The sequence below is a fragment of the Conger conger genome, chromosome 1 (genome assembly GCF_963514075.1).
Source record: "Conger conger chromosome 1, fConCon1.1, whole genome shotgun sequence".
Lineage (NCBI taxonomy): Eukaryota > Metazoa > Chordata > Actinopteri > Anguilliformes > Congridae > Conger > Conger conger.
Genome location: NC_083760.1, coordinates 71,374,879 through 71,396,079, shown reverse-complemented (window position 1 = coordinate 71,396,079; position 21,201 = coordinate 71,374,879). Strand labels below are relative to the sequence as shown.

At 40.6% G+C, this 21,201-nt stretch overlaps 1 protein-coding gene across 1 annotated transcript in view; it reads left to right on the top strand.

Moving 5' to 3' along the window:
• Window positions 1-20,962, top strand: part of dgkb (diacylglycerol kinase, beta) — a 60,370-nt gene extending 39,408 nt beyond the window's left edge. Inside the window, exons 21-25 of the mRNA XM_061240007.1 lie at window positions 6,188-6,278; window positions 8,642-8,837; window positions 16,239-16,359; window positions 17,049-17,109; window positions 20,829-20,962. Of these exons, the coding sequence (XP_061095991.1) occupies window positions 6,188-6,278; window positions 8,642-8,837; window positions 16,239-16,359; window positions 17,049-17,109; window positions 20,829-20,936 (577 nt within the window). The 3' untranslated portion in view covers window positions 20,937-20,962. The remainder of the gene's footprint in view (window positions 1-6,187; window positions 6,279-8,641; window positions 8,838-16,238; window positions 16,360-17,048; window positions 17,110-20,828) is intronic.
• Window positions 20,963-21,201: the final 239 nt, after the last annotated feature.

Sequence of the window (21,201 nt, the reverse complement as noted above, 5' to 3'; positions counted from 1 at the left end):
TCATGCTTTAATGTCCAGCGATAAGATGGTACTTAGGTGCAGTTGTGGTTTCATTGTTCTGTGTTTCACATATCGCTGCTCATCACCCGGCTCTCAGAAGAACCATCTCGCCCGGTCCACCCTTCGCTTAAGATATTCCGGAGTTAACCTTTCCCAAAGTCGGAGGGAGGCCAAAATGCGGAGTGGTTTTTAGCATAATGAGGCTGGTCATCAAAGCAAGCCGTGTGAGCCAGCCCCAGTTTGACCCACCGGCACGGGAGAACGCCGTGCTGCAGGAGCCCCCGCACCCAGCCGGCAGATTCCTCGCCCCTAATTTGAGACGGAATGATTTGTCTAAGCGGAGCTGTCATGTATAATTAATGGCCACTTACGAGTGTAATTTACTGAGCTCTCACCTGTGGTCCTGTGCGTCCCCTGGCTGGGGGCCCCATTTACACCCAGTCCAGCGTTTTAAACAGCGCTACGGCCTTCTGCACCTCTGTAATTACCAGGGTGGATACTGTAAATGAACCTACCAACTGCACGGAGGAGCGTGTGTAAGAAGTGCGTACGTGCGTGGGATGCCATCGGATGAAGGATGCCGAGACTCCCCCATAGCTTGGCCTGCCGCGTGCACTGAAGTGTGCTGGAATGTTTATGTATCTTTCTTATTATTCCTGAATTAAAACATGTCACTCTCATGACAAGTCCAAACAGTCCTCTGCTTTGTTTCCTAATCGCTGCTCCATAGTGATGTTATGTGTACATTGTACATGGTTTTCTTTGCTGGTGCGCATGACCCAGCAAGCCTGCTGTTGCTTTGTCTGGCCAGCCTAGCCCAGACTCTGCTTCCACTGGAGATATGGTAGCATCCTCCAGTCCACCGAAGTCTCCAGAGCCAGGTCCCACTGACAAACCTGCCTCCGTGGAGCCCCCAGCCCCTGTAGAGCCGCCAGCTGTCAGCCTGTTCCTCACATTACACCTCCTCACCACCATCATTATTATGTACATGACTGAAACTGCTCATGCACAGAAGCGCATTCTGTGGCCTTTTTACTGTTGCTCACGAGTAGCGTTCGGTAACCATGAGGCTGTCTCTGCATTTCATTCTGAGTGAAACATCAAGCACAGCCCTTGGGGCCAGCTCCAAATATAAATCAAAGCATGAATGTACTAGATCATAAATGTATTAACTGCATTCGTGGGCATATTCTGAACTGAATATACTCTAGTGTCCAGTCAAATCTTTTTAAATGATGTTGCTAACTGTTTTTGATGCAAATATTGTTTTATACACTGTCTTTTTTTCTTAGATAGATGGTAATGGAACTTTCAAGAACGAAACTGCAGCATACATGTGTTTGCCCCATTTTGTTCTGTAATTACAAATATTTTGGTGCATTGACTTTACCACTAGGTGTCACTGTAAAACGTGTTCTTTACGGTGACAATTGCCACTAATAATGATAAAACAACCATTCAGATCTGCCCTTCTACTCTCAAAGTAATCAGGGCAATCTAACAGAACTTAGAGTAGGCCACTTGAATCTCATTCATGATATTTTTTTAAAGTTTGGAATAAGTGTTTAAAATGATAGAAAAAGGGGATAATCTCGCTAGGTTTTCTTTATTAACCATCATCACCACCAACCCCCAGTGCCTTTGTAAATTATATTAAATCTCACTTTAATGCTGAAGAATATATCAAATCCAATAATTGGTCCAGAAAATCTCCAGCTTTTGCAGATGTGTGAACACGTACATAAACACATACAGTACCTGGCTCTTTAAGAGCGATTTACTGGCAGCTCAGTTCATTCTGCACCCTGCTAGTCTCTGCTCCTCGGGGTGGTGTCATGTTATACAAAGCGCCAGAAAGCTAGTTATGTCAATGTGATATTTATCACCTCTTATCAAGACAAAATTAGTGTGAAAATAAGTTCATAGATCATCTCAGGTTAGATTAAGTGTCAAAAGAAAAATCAATGGCAGAACGCCTTTTTTCCTCCTAGGCTATGGGAGCAAGTGTAAAAACACTGGTGCCTGGGGATAGCAGAACCAGGACCCTCAACACTTTATTATTTGGTGCTGTGACAGTGTTTTAACGGTCAGTAGCTGACGGATGAAGAACAAGCAGCTCCATATACTATCTCCTCCTCAGAAAATGGCTGCTGCCATAAGAAGCCTCTGGTAGTGGCATTGAAAGTACATATAAAATGGTCTCTTATGAATCGTATATGCCTGTATCTAACCAGATCTTCTAGAAGCTACTAAAACTGATTTCAGAATGTTGCTTTGATTTGTGGCTTTCTCTTGTTAATAGACTCAACATATTTGTGCAGTTTGTTGTTGGAAATATTAAAATGGCTTGTGAACTTAATTAACAATTGCAGACAAAACCAATAGATTGCCAAACATGAATTCAGTCCTTAAGTCTGATTAAATAGGCCCCACACTGTTGAAGCCGATTCCGTGTGCAGCTCTAGTGTGTGTGGAGAGCAGAGAGCTCGTCAGTAGGCCCCACGCTGTTGAAGCCGATTCCGTGTACAGCTCTGCCTGTGTGCGGAGAGCAGAGAGCTCGTCAGTAGGCCCCACGCTGTTGAAGCCGATTCCGTGTGCAGCTCTGCCTGTGTGCAGAGAGCAGAGAGCTCGTCAGTAGGCCCCATGCTGTTGAAGCCGACTCCGTGTGCAGCTCTGCCTGTGTGTGGAGAGCATAGAGCTCGTCAGTAGGCCCCACGCTGTTGAAGCCGATTCCGTGTGCAGCTCTGCATGTGTGCGGAGAGCAGAGAGCTCGTCAGTAGGCCCCACGCTGTTGAAGCCGATTCCGTGTGCAGCTCTGCCTGTGTGTGGAGAGCAGAGAGCTTGTCAGTAGGCCCCACGCTGTTGAAGCCGACTCCGTGTGCAGCTCTGCCTGTCATCCCCACCGATGGGGCCTGGAGCCCATGGGGAGGCCCAGCCTGAAGGTAACTAATGGTGGCCAGAATAAATAGACGAGACGCTCCTAATTACCTAATGAGAAATGTGAGCGGGCCATGATTTGTCGCGGGGCTGCTCTTGTTAGGTTAAGTGGTGGGAATCGACGGGAAAACCACGACTCTCTCCGTCCTTCTGTTCAGCAGCATGACAAGCAGGGTAATGGAAGGTACTGTAGCTACCGTTGCTATTGTTTTGTCTGCTGATCTATTGTATGAGCTCCTTAAGCTGGAGTACAAGGATAAATGAGAATTCTGCAGTGTTTTGCTATTTCATATTAATATTAGGATTGAGGTCTAAGATTATACGGTGAACCAGTGACCTACCAGCAATTAGCCCAATTGGGTTTTTGGGGTTTTCAAAACCTTAGAAATGTTATACAAAAACACTAAATTATGCAAAAACAGTCTTACCCATTTGATATCCAATCTATGTGGAGCACTGCTATTGCTATTATTCTGGGTTTCCATGCAAATCAGCCTTCGTTGCCCATGGACAGGACTATGTAGCCTTGTAAAGAGGTGCAGGCTGTACTACAGACATTAAAGGGCATATTATGTTTGCTGAGGAACCCCAGTGCTGAGTTTGTGGTTCATTTCTAAAGGCAACTTTCCATTGCGTTGGGGAGACATCCTCAACAGGCCTTGTGTTCTCCTGTTCTCCGCTCTGCTTCTGTATCTATTGACCATGTTGCACATGATAAATCAAACTGCTGCATTTCTCCTGGAAGTGGCTAATGAAAGCTCATTTTTAAAGTAGCTAAATGGTGCTGACAAAAAGCCTAATGAGGAAATCAATAATTTAGTGATTGTTGCTCTGCTTATACTAATACATCCTGGTTGTAAGGGTTGATTCCAGCACAAAAAGGCCATTTCTTCTTACTCCGTTTAGTCTCTGCTTGATTGTATTTCAGTTCCGCATGTCAGCATCTTTTAGAAGCTTTTTTTTAACATAGTGTTTTCTGTAGGTGCAAAACATTTCACACACGGCTTAGCCATCTATTATAAGGTCTACAGCTACACAATGTAAGCACCGGGAAGGGCAGCTAAACACCATACCTTCGTTAAAATGAGGGGAGTTCCGTTAAAAATGAGTCCAGGGATTCATATAGAACTCCAGGTTTTGCGAAAAACTGGTTTGTGACTTCTAGTAATCAAACAAAACCTATTTTAGTAAGTTTTGTAATGGCTGAAAATATTGTGCATTGGGAGTCTCTATTCCTTTAATGATTTCATTAAATATTCAGTGTTAAAGAAAGTCTTGAAGAGTACATACAGCTGAACTAACACTGGCATTTTACTGTGTTGGTCCTTGTTTTTGACAGTTGGTCTTGCATCTACTGGAAGCATATTTACAGAAATGAATCATGTAATCTGTACCTCTCCATCACCCGAGGACAAAGCTGCAGAGATTCATTGACCTTAAATTTATCTGGATGGTTGAGTTGATGTTTTAAGCTGGCTAGCAGTCTATCCAAATAATACAAGCATCAGTGAATCGACACAGGTCTTCCATAGGCTTTGTAACTGCATAGACCCTGAAGAAGGGCTTGAGCTCCAGATTTTATTAAAACAAATGAGGGTAAGAGTAAGAACATGTATATAAAATAAGATATAAAATAATGTTTGATGTCAAGTGGATTATTACGCAGGTAAAGCAAAAAAAAAAAAAAAAGTACAATGTAGAAAATGGGAAAATGTCATTCTTTGAACTATAATTATAAGTAGTGACTTCTGAGCTGGATGCAATCTTAACAGGTATTTTCTATTTTCTATTTACTCTTTATTTACCCCTGAAAGAGACAAGCTAAAAATGTTATTATGAATCCTTCAAGGATCACTAATTCTCAGCAGAGTGCAGTAAGCCAAGATGTGTCATCTTGGCTTGCAAAACCGTGGCTACTAGGCCATTTGAAAATATTGATTTACCTTGCGGGCCATTTAAGAACCAGTCTTTATAAAGAATTCTCTGTATTTTCTGGCTAATGTAGCTTTGTACTCTATGAAAACAATTGTCAATAAATGGGCATTTTTCTTGGCAATTTATGTATTTTTTCTTCAATTTTATTGAATAACCAGTTATTTATATATGATTGCATCAAAGGTTTGGTGAAATTCAATGATGAGAGTGCGATTGCCTATACTGGACCAGCAATGTTAGAGTGTTTGTATGTTGCTGTTTGACTTTTAACTGTTTTCTGTTTATTATGCTTTAATAGCATGAAGTTAACACGTGTTTTGCACCGAGCAAAAATAACATAATTTCAATGAAAGTGCTGTGTTTCTTCACTCGTAATGAGTTTTGAATCAGACAGCCCTCCCTTGAAGTGAAAAAACTTCCACTCAAGCTGATATAATTTGTAATATACAATGTCAATCCAGCAATACACTTAATAACATCTTTGCTTAGCAAGCAAACAAAAATCATATGCAATATCTCAAAACATGCTAAATAAATTAGTCTTACAGTGAACTTGGGATTTTCATGTATGTGATAACCTTTTTATTGATGACTTTTAAGCTATTTATTTGAGGGTGGATAGATCTTTAATTGGTATGACTTTTTTAGGTTGAGAACAGTTCCCAAAGGTTCATTATACAATACACAGGGCAGGAAGTAATTGCGTTACATCCAGCAATGCCTGGAACAGTGTTCTTTGTTGTTGTTTTTTGCATAAAACATCCAGCAGTTTATTGATATTGAAGTATCCCTTGCTTTTGTAATTGTGCGATCCCCATTAAAATAGGTTAAAACTGTAGTAAGGCAGACAGATGTTAATTTTTAGAAAGGATAGTCCATCATGTAGCATGTCTCACAGAAGGCATGTGTTTAAGGAAGCCAGGGGTCTCTGACCCCGCCCCTTGGTTAATTGAAGGGCAGCATGATTGGGTAATCTCATGCGCCTTGCTGTGACATAATGGCGGGCACTCACACTGTGTGCTGTGGTTAACCTCTCTTAATCTGCCACCTGCAGACATCTGCTTTGGCTTGCTTTGAGCCTTCCATTGTGATCTGGTAATAGTGTGACAGTGTGAGTATACATGGCTGTTAGTTAGGAGTTATAATATAATAAACAGTGTTTTTATTATGTAATCACTACATGTTTTTTTTCACATTGCTAAGCGTGTTATCTGTGGAACAGTGTTGTGAAAGGTTTATGATTTGCTGTTAATGTAGTGAAAGACAGTGAGATGTTGCCATTGTCTCCCTTTCATTGATGTTTTTCTGTTTTCAGAACAAAGAATAAGCTCTGGTACTTTGAGTTTGGAACCTCTGAGACCTTCTCTGCAACATGCAAGAAGCTTCATGATTTTTTGGAAGTAGAGGTAATTCAAACTTCTTTAGCGATTCAGAAATTGTATTCCCATTAATGCAAGCGCAAACATTCAACATATTATTTTCTGTTGAATTGACACTCATAAAAAAAAACCTCTATGCCCCAAGACAGTGTGGGTGTGAACAAATATACAACACTTCTATATTTACGGTATCATTGACAGATGTTCTAATCCGCACATAAACCTGTACATCTAGCACTGTAGGGACAGAGGGGCATTTAAAGGGGGAAATGCCATCTCAGAGTCTCTCAGATGAGTGCCCAGGTAATTATCTCTGAACTACCTGCTGCTTGTGATATTGAGTGATAATGAAAGTGGCTCTAGTACGATCGGTCTCTGTCGGGCCCTTGCTTGAGCAGCTCGGAGACCCGAGGCCTTCGTTAATTAGTCATGGGGGGGAAGGGGGGCACCAAAGGTAGCAGGTTGGAGCCATAGCTCTTGCTCAAACAGTGCCGCTCTTTAAAATCTGAATAAATCTGTGACGGACGTGGACGAGGCGGATCTCAACAGCTGTGGGTCATGCCTGGCAGAGGACCCCCTCCTGGTTGACATTTCCAGCTTGTCAAAGATCAAATGGCTTTCATTTAGACTGTAAATTATAAGGAGTTAATGCTGTCTGTTGGGAATTCCCAAAGGGGATCGGTTATTTCATCCCCTTCTTGTTCTATGGTGGCAGCTGCCCATCAGTCCTGAGCAGGTATTGTGTTTATGCAGGTGAGCTGAGGAATATGTAACATCTCATTACACCAGCAGTGCCTTCCTCTCTCATGCCAAAAAGGGGAGGGACTTTGATCATAGTCAAACCCATGGCTTCATTTATGGGCGTTTTTTTATTAATGATGTGAATATCTATTTCCCTTCTCAGGCAGGTTGGTGACATATGTTTTCCTTTCAAAAACATGTGTGGTGTTAACTGTTCCGACGGGGCCATACAGAGTCTCATGAGTGAGAGGACGTCAGATTCTGTCTCTTCCAATACTACACACATGCACGCATGCACACACACACATGCACATACACGTGCCAATATCTCCCAACACACTTGCACACACACAACCTAGCACCCACCCTCCCTGACACTGGCATACATACAATACACCCAGCTTTGTTAAGTCTTTGATGTTTCATCTGAATTATTGTTCACCATCAGATATATTAATGACCTTTTATTCATATATTAGCACCTTATAAATCATTGTATATTGACCATATACCTCTATATATATGTATACTCTATATTTATATTGTGAGCTCCATAATGTTCGGGACAAGGATATATTTGTCTTGATTTCACCGCACAATTTTAAAGTTCAGATTCTCATCAGTTATTAAAGAGCATGCCCTGAAATTGTGGGGACTATGTATAAAAAGTACTGAAAAATGTACTTCACAAGAATGGGCACTTTTACTTTAACCACATCTTGGGACAATAATTTTTTATTTTTTTTTGGAACTGTGTTTTTTCTCCACAACATTGTAATCAAATAATTCAGATGTGGTTAAAATGCATTTTGAAGATACATTTTGGATTCACCATGTAGAAATTACTGCAATTTCTATTCATAGTCCCCGTATGTTAGGGTGCCATAATATTTGGGTCAAATGGTTTCTTATTAGTCAGCTGTGTATAACTCCCTTGGTGCAAGTATACAAGTATAATATAGCTTTCAGTATCTAGTCTTGATTCTCGGCTTTTGATTGCCTTTGAAATCTCTTATTGGCATCTGTCAATATTAAGACCAGAGTTGTGCCAATGAAAGTCAAGAAAGCCATTATGAGGCTGAGAAATAAGAAAAAAACAAAAAAAACAGATACATTGTCCGAACAAAAGGCTTACCAAAATAAACATTTTGCAACATAATTAAGAAGAAACAGGTGTATGTTTGGGTTCATTGTCTTGCTGTGGGATGAATGAGTGTCAAATGAGTTTGGAGGCGCTTGGTTGAACTTGAGCCGACAAGATGCTTCTGTACACATCCAAATTCATTCTACTGCTGCTATCAGCAGTTATATCATAAATGACAAATGAGCCAGTATATCTAGTGATAGCACAGTATCAATGTGATGTGGCAGCCATGCAGTAACAGTGTGCGGGAATAGGGACCAATAAAACTGAATTAAATTGAATTAAGTAATGAAATTAATGAAACTTCAAAATAATCTGACCATGCTTTGCGAAGAGTGAGAACTTCCATGACTTAATGCAAAATGTTGTTGAGCCCTGCATATTCATGTCAAAATGTTTTTGTTTTTTTTGTTTTTAATGTGAATACAGTTAGCGATTTACAGTGGATTTTTTTGTATTCCTAATGGCAGCTGTCTCCTCTTCACTATCCTCCCATGTTCTAAAGTGTGATGGGATCAACCTGGACTTCAGCAACATCTCCCTTGAAGGCATTGCTGTTTTAAACATACCCAGCATGCATGGAGGCTCCAACCTATGGGGAGAGACCAGAAAGAGGAGGAGCCACTGGCGGGCAGGGAAGAAGACCGCAGAGAGGCGCACGACACTGGTGGACCCAAAAGAGCTCATGTTCGCTGTTCAAGGTAACAGGAAAATGAATTCCTACTTTTACACTTCAGTCTCACACAGGAACCACAATGCAAACAATGAACAAATGTCAACTGCTGCTATTAAAAAAAAACAACAACAACCTTGTGCCTAATTAATAATAAGCAATCAGCAGTAAACCTTTTAAATGGAATACAAATTGAAGGCACAAATTACTAAGCCCTCCCCAAGTCATCACCTCTTTGTTTTTTTCCCCGCAGTCTAGCGGTGTATGCTTTTAGTGAGAAACACAAGCATTTCCACTTCCCCTGGCTTGAACGGGAGTCTGCTGTTCTGATCTTCCCTGCTGTGCTGCCAGCACAGATGCACCTGTATTTCTTGGCGAGTTCAGAGGGAGCTGGGTCTCATTACTCTTTATTATTATTACTCTCTCATTATTATACTGTCTTTCTCCGCGTCTCTCCCTCGCATAAGAAAATCACTGCAGCATTTCTGACTGCTCTTCACTACAAGTGCAATGATACACAATGCATATGCCTTGGGTTATTGATGCTTTCGCATGCATTTTATTTAAAAAACGATTGTTGATTTTTACATATTTACTTTAGGAGATTCCTTTAGAGCCCAACTGAGAAGACACTGCTGATTATTTACTGGCCTTCTTAAAGTGTCAATCCATATTGTTTTTCATGTTTGATACCTTCTCACAATGGCATGTTTGTAGCAATGTCGATTCAATGTGTTTGCATTGTTAAATTGCTCTATATGCTGTTTTCCCTGGCCGTGTCAGGTGGGACATTCACTCCATGTATTCAAATGATGCAGGCACAGGAACTTGAGGTTTGATATGTTGCTCAATATTATTATGTCAAAAGACATTGTTGGTTGTCTCTAGGCTTCTAGGTTCTTGTCTTCTTTCTTCAAAATATGCTGCGCTTTGATTATCTTCTAAGAAATATAACCACTCAGCTCCTAACTTCATTTTGAATGGAACTGATATTTGGAGAAAAACACTTTTGTGACTGCTAGTCACCACAGATGTTGCCACATCCACCAAAATTTAATCATTAAGGGTAAAAACTTTAAACTAGAATTTCTGTTTCAGCTTTAAAAAATGTTTTAACATGCAGTAAGTTTCTCAATTGCAGATCTCACCATTAGCACAGTGCCAGTGTGTCAGATGAACTGACATAATTATAAAGGTTTATTACTGGATTCCAGCATATATGTATTCAACAGAAATGGCCATTTGAAACTTTGCATATGTATAGAACATAACATTAAGATGAACTTCAAGCAGACTATAGATCCACTGATGGCGAACAGATTTAGATAGTTAGGACATTCAAAGCAAAATAAAGGCAGTTTGCTCTCAACAGGACATTAAGCAGCCACAGTATTGAGAGGCCTTCTGCATTTGATTCAGGATTTGATTGAGGGTAAAAAAGTGAGTTTCTACATTCTTAACTCCAGTGTTTACTCCATTTTCAAAAGTCTTCACACTATGTGTTCTTGCCTTTATGAATGCCTAGAAAGATGTGGTTATAAATAACTATGCATGCAAATGGTCTAGAACACTGCTTGAGCACTGTAACCACCCTGTCTAACTTAGAGTAACCCTGGAGTAACCGCACTCTCTCCTTTAAGCACGTCAACAACACCAAATTGAAAGTCAGTCCCCATAACAACATCCTACGGAAACGGATCAACTCCAAATGGGGAGCCACCGCACACACATTAAGATCTACTGCTCTGGCCTTGTGCTATTCCTCTGCAGAGTATGCATGTCCTGTTTGGGAGAGATCAATCCATGCCAAGAAACTTGACCCAGCATTGAACAACACCTGCCGCCTGATCACTGGTTGCTTGAAACCCACCAACAGAAGCAACCTGCACTTCCTCGCTGGTATTGCCCCCGCTGGTATCAGATGGGAAGTTTCCAGCCGAGTTGAGATGACAAATGCTATCTCGAGAAGAAGCCAGACTCCAGCTCAATAAAAGTTCAATAAAAATGCGAAGATCTGTGTAAAGAAATTGGAAACTGTCATATAGCCATAGCGCTTTGAAGAAACGAAGAAAGGAGCAGCCATGGATTGGCCATATACTGATTTTGTATAAGGCCATTTTTGATTTTTGCCTGGTAGTGGGGTAGTAGAAAGAGAGATGAGAGAAATAAAAACAAAAAAGTGATATTTCACTGGTCGGATGCTGAAAATTGACTTGGCCTAGCTGGTCATAAGCTGTTCTAGCTGGGAGTGAGCTGGTCAACCAGCATGGCCAAGCTTGTCATAAACCTGGTCTAGCTGAGCCCAGTTAGTGCTGGTAGTTTTATCAGTCAACTAGTTAGTGCTGGTAGTTTGTCTGAGCTGGTTTGTTGACATTTTGGATAAACCCAGGATCTTTGGTTTCACAAAGCAAGTTCACAATTTATATTAATTGTTTTATAACTGCAGACAACAATGATGGATGATGACAAGTTTCAACAGCTGCCGGCACTTCATCTCATGTGTAGTCACTGCCTTACTTGCCTTTGAATGCAACGTTTGTTTCTTGTCGTTTGAAAGCAGCAATAGACATATACAGTGCTGTAGCTGTAATGGTCAGAGTTTTGTGCTGATACACCTTGATGGCGAGCTGGCTGAGTTAGGGCTGATCAATTGATTTTTTTTGGGCTTTTGGCAAATGGAAACATTTGACTTAAAACTTTGTTTTTGTGATTAATATAAAACAATATGAAATATTGTATATGTATGAGATAAAATTTTGCTTGGTCTCATTACATTTTCCCAGTGAGTGACTCCACTGAGAGTACAGTGGACACAACAGTGTGCATCCAGGCTTGGAAGCTGCAGTCTCCTAATGGGTACAAAGTAATACACTTTGAAATGCTTTGATCCCTCCACTCGGGTTAAAACTACTATATAAAATCTGTTATCTGCCTTTCTGATACTACATTCTGTACAGTTCAGAAGTTCCCTGCTCGTTCATTTCAGTCAATACAAGTCAAGCACTGATGAATGCACCCATTTGTATCATGCATGTTCTTTCTAATATCCTCCGGCATCATCCATTTCAGGATCTGTTCTTCTCACCGCTGGATTAACCAAGCAGTTTTGCCGGGGGGTGTTGGGGGGGTTTGCTGGGAAATTCTTTTACATTAAAAACAATAAAATAAAAGTAGATCTGGGTGATCAATTAAAAGAGTGTGGCAGTAGTAATTCAAATCCATTTATCTCTCTCTGAAAAAAAATCAATTGATTTCTGTAAAAAAAACTCTTGGTGCTCCCAAGAAAGCACTTAGCAGGCCCTGTCCTTGCAAGAGGGGCACTCAAGGTTAGAACCTGCCCTATCAGAGGGTGGGGGTATTACAGTGTCTGCTAACACTGAGTGCATTAGCCTCGGGCTGCGAGCAGAACACTGATCAAACCCTGAAAACTCTGACCTTTCCAGAGCTGTTAAGTCACCTGCTGGTGACGCCAGGAGACAAGCCCCTCGGGTGGAAAGGAATGGCTGGGGTGAATTATTCAGCATGGCCTCTGGGACCTGGGACAGGAGGGGTACAGTATGTGGGTGTTGGGGGTGTAGCGGATGTCCCGCAATGGGCTCGGTTAAAACTATGTGGGAGTTACCTGGTCTTCTTCTGCTGCTTTCTGTGAGCTGAGCTGCCTGACAAACAGTCACAGCCAAGGTGAACCAAAGCAAGACAATTATCATCCAGCGGCTAAAAAACTAATTCTTGACTGTTAGATAACTATTAGACTTTAGGTTACTAACATTGCCCTGTAATTGTTTTGGTTCTTACTACTTTTCATGAATTTCATTACTATATAGGGTGGACACACATTTCAGTCTTACCAATAAAATAAACAGTGTGCTCCAGAAGTCATTCTAGGCTATTGATTGCCTTTGGAGTCTGTTATTGGCATTTGTCAACATGTGAATGCCAATTAAAGTCAAGAGAGCCATTACGAGGTTGAGAAATTAGATTAAAAATACAGTCATAGAACAATAAAATACGGCCAAACAATAGGCTTACCAACATGAACTTTGGAACATCATCAGGAAGAATTTGGGCATTAGTGTATGCTTGAGATCATTGCTTTGCAGTGGGAGCACTGTTCAATGTGTTTGGAGGCATTTGGTTGAACTTTAGCAGATAGGATGCTTCTGTACATTTCAGAGTTCATTCTGCTAAAGACGATGAAATGAGTCAGTATCTGTGGCAGCCATACATGCCAAAACTATAACAGCCCCACCACCATCTTTCACAGATGGGGGGGGGGGAGGGGGGGGGGGGGTGCTTTGGATCTTGGGCAGTTCCTTTTGGCCTCCCCACTTTGCTCTTGCAATCTGTCCACAAGACCTTTTTCCAGAACTCTGCAGGTACTTAGAACTTGGCGAACTGTAACCAGGCCATCCTGTTTTTGCGACTGACTGGTGATGTGCATGGCCAATCCAATCTGCATAATAATACTCTAATAAAAGCTGAAAATCTGCATGCTAACCGCATGTAAATTGTTTGATTACAAATCTAATATTGTGCTGTACAGAGCCAAATTGCGAAGAAAAAAAAATCTTTGTCCAAAGATTTATGGAGCTCCATGTGTATATGGCAGAGTGGAGGATTTGGCCGGTTTTGGTTTGATTGTACAAGTCCCATGTTTATTGTTTGGAAAACACAGAGTTGTTTATCCTCTGTGAATGCCACAGCTGCAGAGTCCTTGATCCCCTCATTCTGTTCATTCCCATGCATGCAGAAAGAAAGCCGTATATGGGCATTTGTGTCAGGAGCCCCTTTCTGCATGTGAATGCGACCATCGGTCGGCCAAAAAAGGGGGAAAGGGCTACATTCAGAACACACCGGTGAGCTGAATGCACGGACCTACAGTATATTTCTTACAGGCCTCTAGTACCATTGTTTGTCCCATGTATTATACAGCTAGTAGATTCTTTAACTGCTGTTTTGCCACCATCAGTGTTATCCTACCATAAGATCTTTGCTGTACTGCTCACATCACTCAAAGTGATGTTGTATTTTCTTCTTTGACTCCTCCAATCCCCCATTACACAACAGCCAATAACATGAATCATCTGAAGGTTCTCACAATGACTAGCCTCCCAGCATTGTCTTGATGTTAACTACTCTATACTTAAAAGACTCTTTAAAAAGAGGGTTGGCAATGTAGCAGCTGTGCTACTAAATTCAGTTTACAGTTTTGTCTTATTAGGATGAAGCTTGGAATGCCAAGGGAAAACCACTGGCAAAGAACGCACTAATAGCAAAAATAACTGGTATTCCATAAATATTAATTATGCAACACATTTGTGCTTTGAAATGCTCACCTATAATTATCGGGGGACTCATTTCCCTTTTGTATGACACATGCAGTGTATATATTTCGCAGTTTCACTAGAAACACCCATTTTCTATTGATGCATTAAGACGAAATGCACTGAGTATTTAAAGAAGCTGAATATTTAATGGTATGGGAGGAAATTCAAGCACCGGAAGTCCCTGTGCACAGACGCTGTCAGTACCAGGTGCAAACCTGAGATCCTCGAACAGTGCGACCCGCTGTGCCACCTGCTTGTTCTTCTGAGTTTTTATTCATTTTCCAAAATGAACTTTCCTGCTCATTTCCGAGTGCGCATGGACACATCTCATCAGTACAGGGTGTAAACTATTGCCAGCCATGGTTGATAATGCCATGGTAAAGACTACCACACAATGGAGCACGTCCAACACCGCTCTGGTGTCTTGCAGGATAAACCACCCGACGGCTCCCTTTGTTCCTGGATTGTTGATAAACTCATTCCCTGTGCTACACCCCCTGCAGCGCCCTGGTCAGCCCTTCCTCTGGTCCAGCTGCGGACTCTAGCACCGTTACCATGCGGATTCCCCTGGAGATTCAGGGAGCCCCTCCATCACCTGCAGCAGAGGTGACACCGCCCATCACACTCATCAAGGAGAGCTTCCCACGCAAATGTGAGGAGACGTGGCCGGGTCAGAGGAGTCAGGGGGCCATGTGCACATTCCCCCAGCACTCAGCAGCTCCTTCTATCGCACAAGGGGGCCTGGGGGCCCGGGAGGAGCCACGGCAACGATGGGCCCCTAACCCAGGGCGACACTTCACAGCCCGAGAAGCCATGTGATAACAATAACAGTCAGAAGGAAAGTGAATGCGTGAAGGACCAAAGTTGATGTGTTTGACTCTGCACTGATACTGCCAGGCCTGTGAGGGGGGTTTCTGTGGAGGTGAGTGCAGTGTTACTGTAGGTGCGTAAGGAAGAGCTGGATGAAAACGAGGCCCTCTGAAACCCACTGGAACAGATGGTCCCAGCGCGACACATGGTTTCCAACTGAGGAAAAATCAATGCTCATAACTTCAAAATAAAAAGAAATTAATAATTATATACGAACATAAAATTGCTTAGCATCAGTGCTGCAGTCTAATTAATAAGGTTTTTTTTTTTTCTTTTTCACTACAGGGAAGATCTGTGCTCTTTAGAAGGAAGTGGCTGGCTGTGAGTCTGTAACAGAACAATTCACCGTACTCTTCCTTGTTTTCTTAATTGTTTTTCTCCAACTTCTTGTCCTTCTTACAATGCATTGGTCTTACCGTTGGCCATTATTCAGCTGAATCAATAGCAGTAGTGGAAAAGTTGTATCAATGCTATTACTAAAGCATTGTTTTACAATTATGTATCTTAAATTCCGAAGACTCCTTTATTGTAAGACACTTACAGTGTAAGTGCCATTTTAAACTTGACGTTTCAGACAAATTGTATGGATTTCTCGTTGTCTTGAATATGGCTGTGACGTCCTTGTAACACCGTAGTGGAGGATAGACACATATGTGTTCTTGTTTACGTATACATTCAGTGAGCACTTTATTAGGTATTTATTACTTATTTTTAGACTTCTACTGCTGTAGCCTATCCACTTAGAGTTATGATGCATTGTGTGTTCAGCAATGTTCTTCTGCATACCACTGTTGTAATGTGTGGTTATTTGCATTGCTGTCACCTTCCTGTCAGCTTTGACCAGTCTGGCCATTCTCCTCTGATGTCTCTCATCAAGGCTTTTCTGTCTGCAGAACTGCTGCTCGCTGGATAATTTTTTTACACCATTCTACGCAAGCATAGAGACTAGTGTGCATGAAATCCCTGGAGATCAGCAGTTTCTGAGATACTCAAACCACCCTGTCTGCCACCAACAATCATTTCACGGTCAAATTTTTTCCCCATTCTGATGGTTGATGTGAATATTTACTGAAGCTCCTGACCTGTATCTACATGATTATATGCATTGCACTGCTGCCACACAATTGGCTGATTAGATCATCGCATTAATAAGCAGGTGTAATAAAGTAATAAAGTGCTGGGTTGTATCGTCGGGGTACAGTAAAGGCTGGGAATGTCCTATGCGATTTCAGACCCATCAGACCAGCTTCTGGAGGTGGTGGGCCTGGAGGGAGCCATGGAGATGGGGCAGATCTACACGGGGCTGAAGAGCGCTGGGAGGCGGCTCGCACAGTGCTCCTCCGTCATTATCAGGTGACCTTACCCAGCCCATAAAGCACAGCTGCTCTGATCATTACCGCCTTTCACTCCGCATCGTCACAGAGCGAGAGAGAGCGATATATTTCACAACATTCACACCATATCAGATATCCAGACTCTGGTGAAGCTGATAGGTCACAGACATCAGGATGCAATTGATATGCGTATAAAAAGTGCTGTAATTACCAACTGATGAAACTAAAATGTATAAAAATGTGGTTTCATTAAAGCCGAGACTTTCCACTGTCCTCATATCAATTGTTCGATGATAAAGTGAATCAAAAACATGAATCAAAAAAGCCAGGAAATGGCAAAGTGTGTCCAAACTGTTGACTGGTATTGTATTTTGAAAAAAAGAATTGAAAATGAATTAAAGGTATAGTTCATTTTGCCTGGCCCAGACAGTTTTTTATGTTTTAGTTTCTAAACCAGTAGTCTGAATCAGAAGTGCCTCCAGAGGTTATACAGTATGTGTGCTGTATATCCTGCATGTAATTTTAGGGAAACAAGCATAGGCAGGATATAAAAACCATGTTTGTGAATAAAAGCTATCAATTTCATCAGTTCATACTGTATGCATGGCATCTTGGAATAACAACATCACTGTCCAGCCTGCATTACAGTTACAGGAAGTGTATTTTCTCTCTTCCTTTGTTATAACTATAAATGTCTGTACATTTTAGGACCAGGAAATCCCTTCCCATGCAGATAGATGGAGAACCGTGGATGCAGACTCCTTGCACTGTAAGTTCAGACAAACTTGTTCCACTGTATTCTTTTAAGAAGCATACAAGAGCCAAATTTTGTCAAATTGAGCACCACAGAAATATGGTCCCTTGAGGTGTGTATCAGGGTGAGCTGCAGCAGATATCTAGATAAACTCATCAAATCTCAGCAAAACTATCTGGATGGATAGTAATCTGGATGAATTTCATTGTCATTTCATTTTTAGGTGAACAGCCCCTTTACAATAAAGCACACTTATTCTTGCCCAATCTGATTCTGATTTATTTGATTTGATTACTGATGAAAAAAAGACCTTGACCTAATTTAGCATTTACTTTCTTGTCATGTTTGCTTTTGCGTCTGAAATACATCTTGCTTTTTTTGTTCAATTTAATTGACTTTTTAAAAATTGTGCTTCATTTGTGATAACCAAAAACAGGTATTAATTGAGTCTGAGAGGTGTGTTTGATTTTAATTAAAATATACATTCTCTGAGAGCATCACTTTATAAGAGTGACATAATTTACATATGATTTATTCAGTGATTGTTTGAGTTCCAAAACCATGTCAGCTATTAATTTAAAAGTGTACTTGTACTTTTATGCAAAAACTCCAAAAAAACATTATTAGGCAATGATAGTATGTAACTGTGATTTTCTGATTTCCATGGTGGCTTAAAAACCTGAAGATGGAGCTGAAATAATTTGTCTGTTAAACACTTATGAAAGCATCACAATTCAAATAGAATTTATCAGACTTATTAGCAGTGGTTGTGCTAATTCCTCAATGTTATCTGTCAGTGTTGCAATTGAGTATTAACATAATTGCGCTCATTCACACTTGCAGAAGTTTGTGAAAGCATGTATTGTTTGTGAAAGATTCGTGTCAACTGAAGAGAAGGTATAGTTTATGAGTAAGGGGGAAATTCAATGGCATTGTAAACAGCACACAGTATTAGACACACAAATTTAATTTTGATTAAACATGGGTCTTGTGTAATTCTGCTGCTGATATATTGTGTTGATAATTTTCTGCCAAAAGAAAGACCTGTCAGACTTTGGCAGACTGAAAAGTTAAGCTCTTCAGGCAGAGAACTACACCAAAAAAAATGGATTGTGAAAATGGAAAAGGGAAATTGTATTTTAAGTTAAAAGTATACTTTTTTATAAAGGCATACATTTTATTACCAACGAAATTACCTGTATCTCCACTGACAAAATGAATCACCTCGGAGGAATTTCAGGAGCATTGATATTAATTATGTAAGTCCAGATTTTAATAATAATCTCCTTGCTATGAAAGAACTGTAGATAAAGTAATCTACATAATGTAGTGATGTCACGACTGATTGATGGTTGAGGCCCCACCCACATGTGAGGAAAGGGGCATAGGTATACAGTATATTTCCCAAAATATGGTGTTGCGTAACGTCTGCTTTGGGTGTTTGGTGTTCCTAAAAACCAGTGAAGAAACTAATGCATGGAGAAAAATAGTAATCTGTCCTCATAACAAACAGAGGAAAGCAGTCTATTTAAACACTAAACATATGAATTGTCCATTAAACGTTATGAATTTGGTCAGATATTAACATATGTTTTGGGCTGGTTAGATTTACTTAACATTCAGGTCCATATAGAAAGAAATAGGACCCAAATAGGATCCTATTTGAAAGGACTGAAAATATTTGGTATTTTTAGCTTGAAATTCTGGGGCACAAATTACATTTCATTTGCACACAGTGAGCAACCTGCATTTTAATTTGCATTTAAACTTCAGTGCTTTATTGTGGGTACATGGGTGATTGGAGACTTTTTTATTTTTATTTTTGGGGTTTATTTGGTGCTCAATATGACTTTAAATGCTTTTGAGCTCTCACAAATTTGTAAATATGTTAAAGTATAATGGTATTTTAATCAACAGCCACATACTTGATATGTGATATTTTTGGATGAGGGGCTTATATATATATATACACTCACCAAGCACTTTATTAGGAACATTTTGACTTGATTTATCACACCTACTTATTCATGCAATTATCTAATTGTGTGGCAGCCGTGCAATGCATACAATCATTTAGATATGGGTCAGGAGCTTCACATCAACCATCAGAATGGGGAAAATAAATTTGTTTGACCATGGAATGATTATTGGTGGCAGACAGGGTGGTTTGAGTATCTCAGAAACTGTTGATCTCTTGGGATTTTCATGCACAATAGTTTCTAGAGTTTGAAAAAAAAATCCAGTGAGCAGCAGTTCTTGTTAATGAAATATGTCAGAGGAGAATGGCCACACTGGTCAAAGCTCACAGGAAGGTGACAGTAATGTAAATAACCATGCATTACAACAGTGGTATGCAGAAGAGCATTGCTGAACGCACAATGCATCTTAACTCTAAGTGGATAGGCTACAGCAGTGGAAGTCTAAAAATAAGTCTAATAAATACCTAATACGTAAACAAGAACACCAATGTGTCTATCCTCCACTTCGGTATTACAAGGACATCACAGCCATATTCAAGACAACGAGAAATCCATACAATTAGTCTGAAATGACTAATAAAATAAGTCTTAATAAAGTGCTCACTGAGTGTATAATAAGCTACATGTGTGTCGTGGGAATAAGTTCATGGATCCCAGTACTAACTGATAGCTGATACTGTATCTAATATTCCTCCAGGATTGCATTCACTTAGAAATGTTTCAGGACATGTCTAAATGACACAAGTAGGGCTACATACTATAGTGCGTTGAATATGTTTCAATAGTTTCATTATGATATATCTGCCTACAACAATAAATATTTTTGTATTTAAGTAACATTGTATTTGGACATTTAAGTGACTAAATGTTCTCAAACATGAAACAACACGAGGGATGAACCATAAATGGTTTAATATAATTTAATTAATTAATTCACTCATTCATTCATTCATTCATACAACAGTGCCTCATATAATGAAAACCCACCATGCGGACAATGCTAACTATTACACCACATATTGTCCCTAAGGCAACATTTGTCCTTTTTATTTAAAAAGAAAAGTCTCAATTATTAACTTAAATACATCTCAAAGTCTGCATTAAATGTCACCTTATTAATAGGTTTCCATTAACTGCAGGCTTGTGAGGCATTTTCCTAATTTTACACAATCTGCTGTTTATTTCAATCTTGTTTTATTTTGCAATTCATTACGTTTCCTAGCCACTGAAAGTCACCATTAGTATGGTATCAAAGCTTTTATGTTGGCAGTGTCTGCATGTGTGAGGAGAATATTTGAGAAAACAAATTCTTCTTTGAGGAAATCTGGTGATAAAACTGCTCATGGTGTTGTTCTCAGGAGATGTGGCTTTTTGTGACTTAACCAAGTATGTGTTTTGACCATGTCTACTGGCCACACGCACCATGCATTCATAAGCAGTTTGACTTTGCACCGAGCAGCTGCCAAAAGCAGAAAAAATGTGGATAATTATGTCAAACTAACTTGTGTCCTGTAAACAAAACAAGAATGACAGCATGCTCTCTCTCTATCTCTCTCTCTCTCTCTCTCTCTCTCTCTCTCACACACATTCTCTCACACACATACTCATACACGTGCACACACTCACTCTCACACACATACTCACACACGTGCACACACACTCTGCCCCTCTCTTTCCCTCTCTCTCTCTCTCTGTCTCACACACACACACAATCCCTCAACTGCTCTCATGTCTGGCCCCTTATCTCATTTTCAGATTGAAGTAACACACAAGAACCAGGCGCCAATGTTGATGGCTCCACCGCAAGCAACTGGGCTATTTTCCTCCATCATTCGAAAAACGAAGACTGAGTCCAGAGAATAGGCCCCCTGTGTCTCTGCACATTTGGCTGCATCTTGCGGTCTTATTTACCTAAACATGAGGTAAAGGGTAAGGGTGCTGTGCCCTGCCATTCAATTTTCCTTGGTGTAAGGCAAAGAAGGGTAGAGGCCATGTTACCCTTAAACAGAAACGTGTATGCATGTTTGTATGCATGTTTGTGCACACATACACACACGCACACACACACACATACACACAGATCCTCTCTTAGCACAGGGAGCTCGCTCACATCAGAGCACACTGCCAA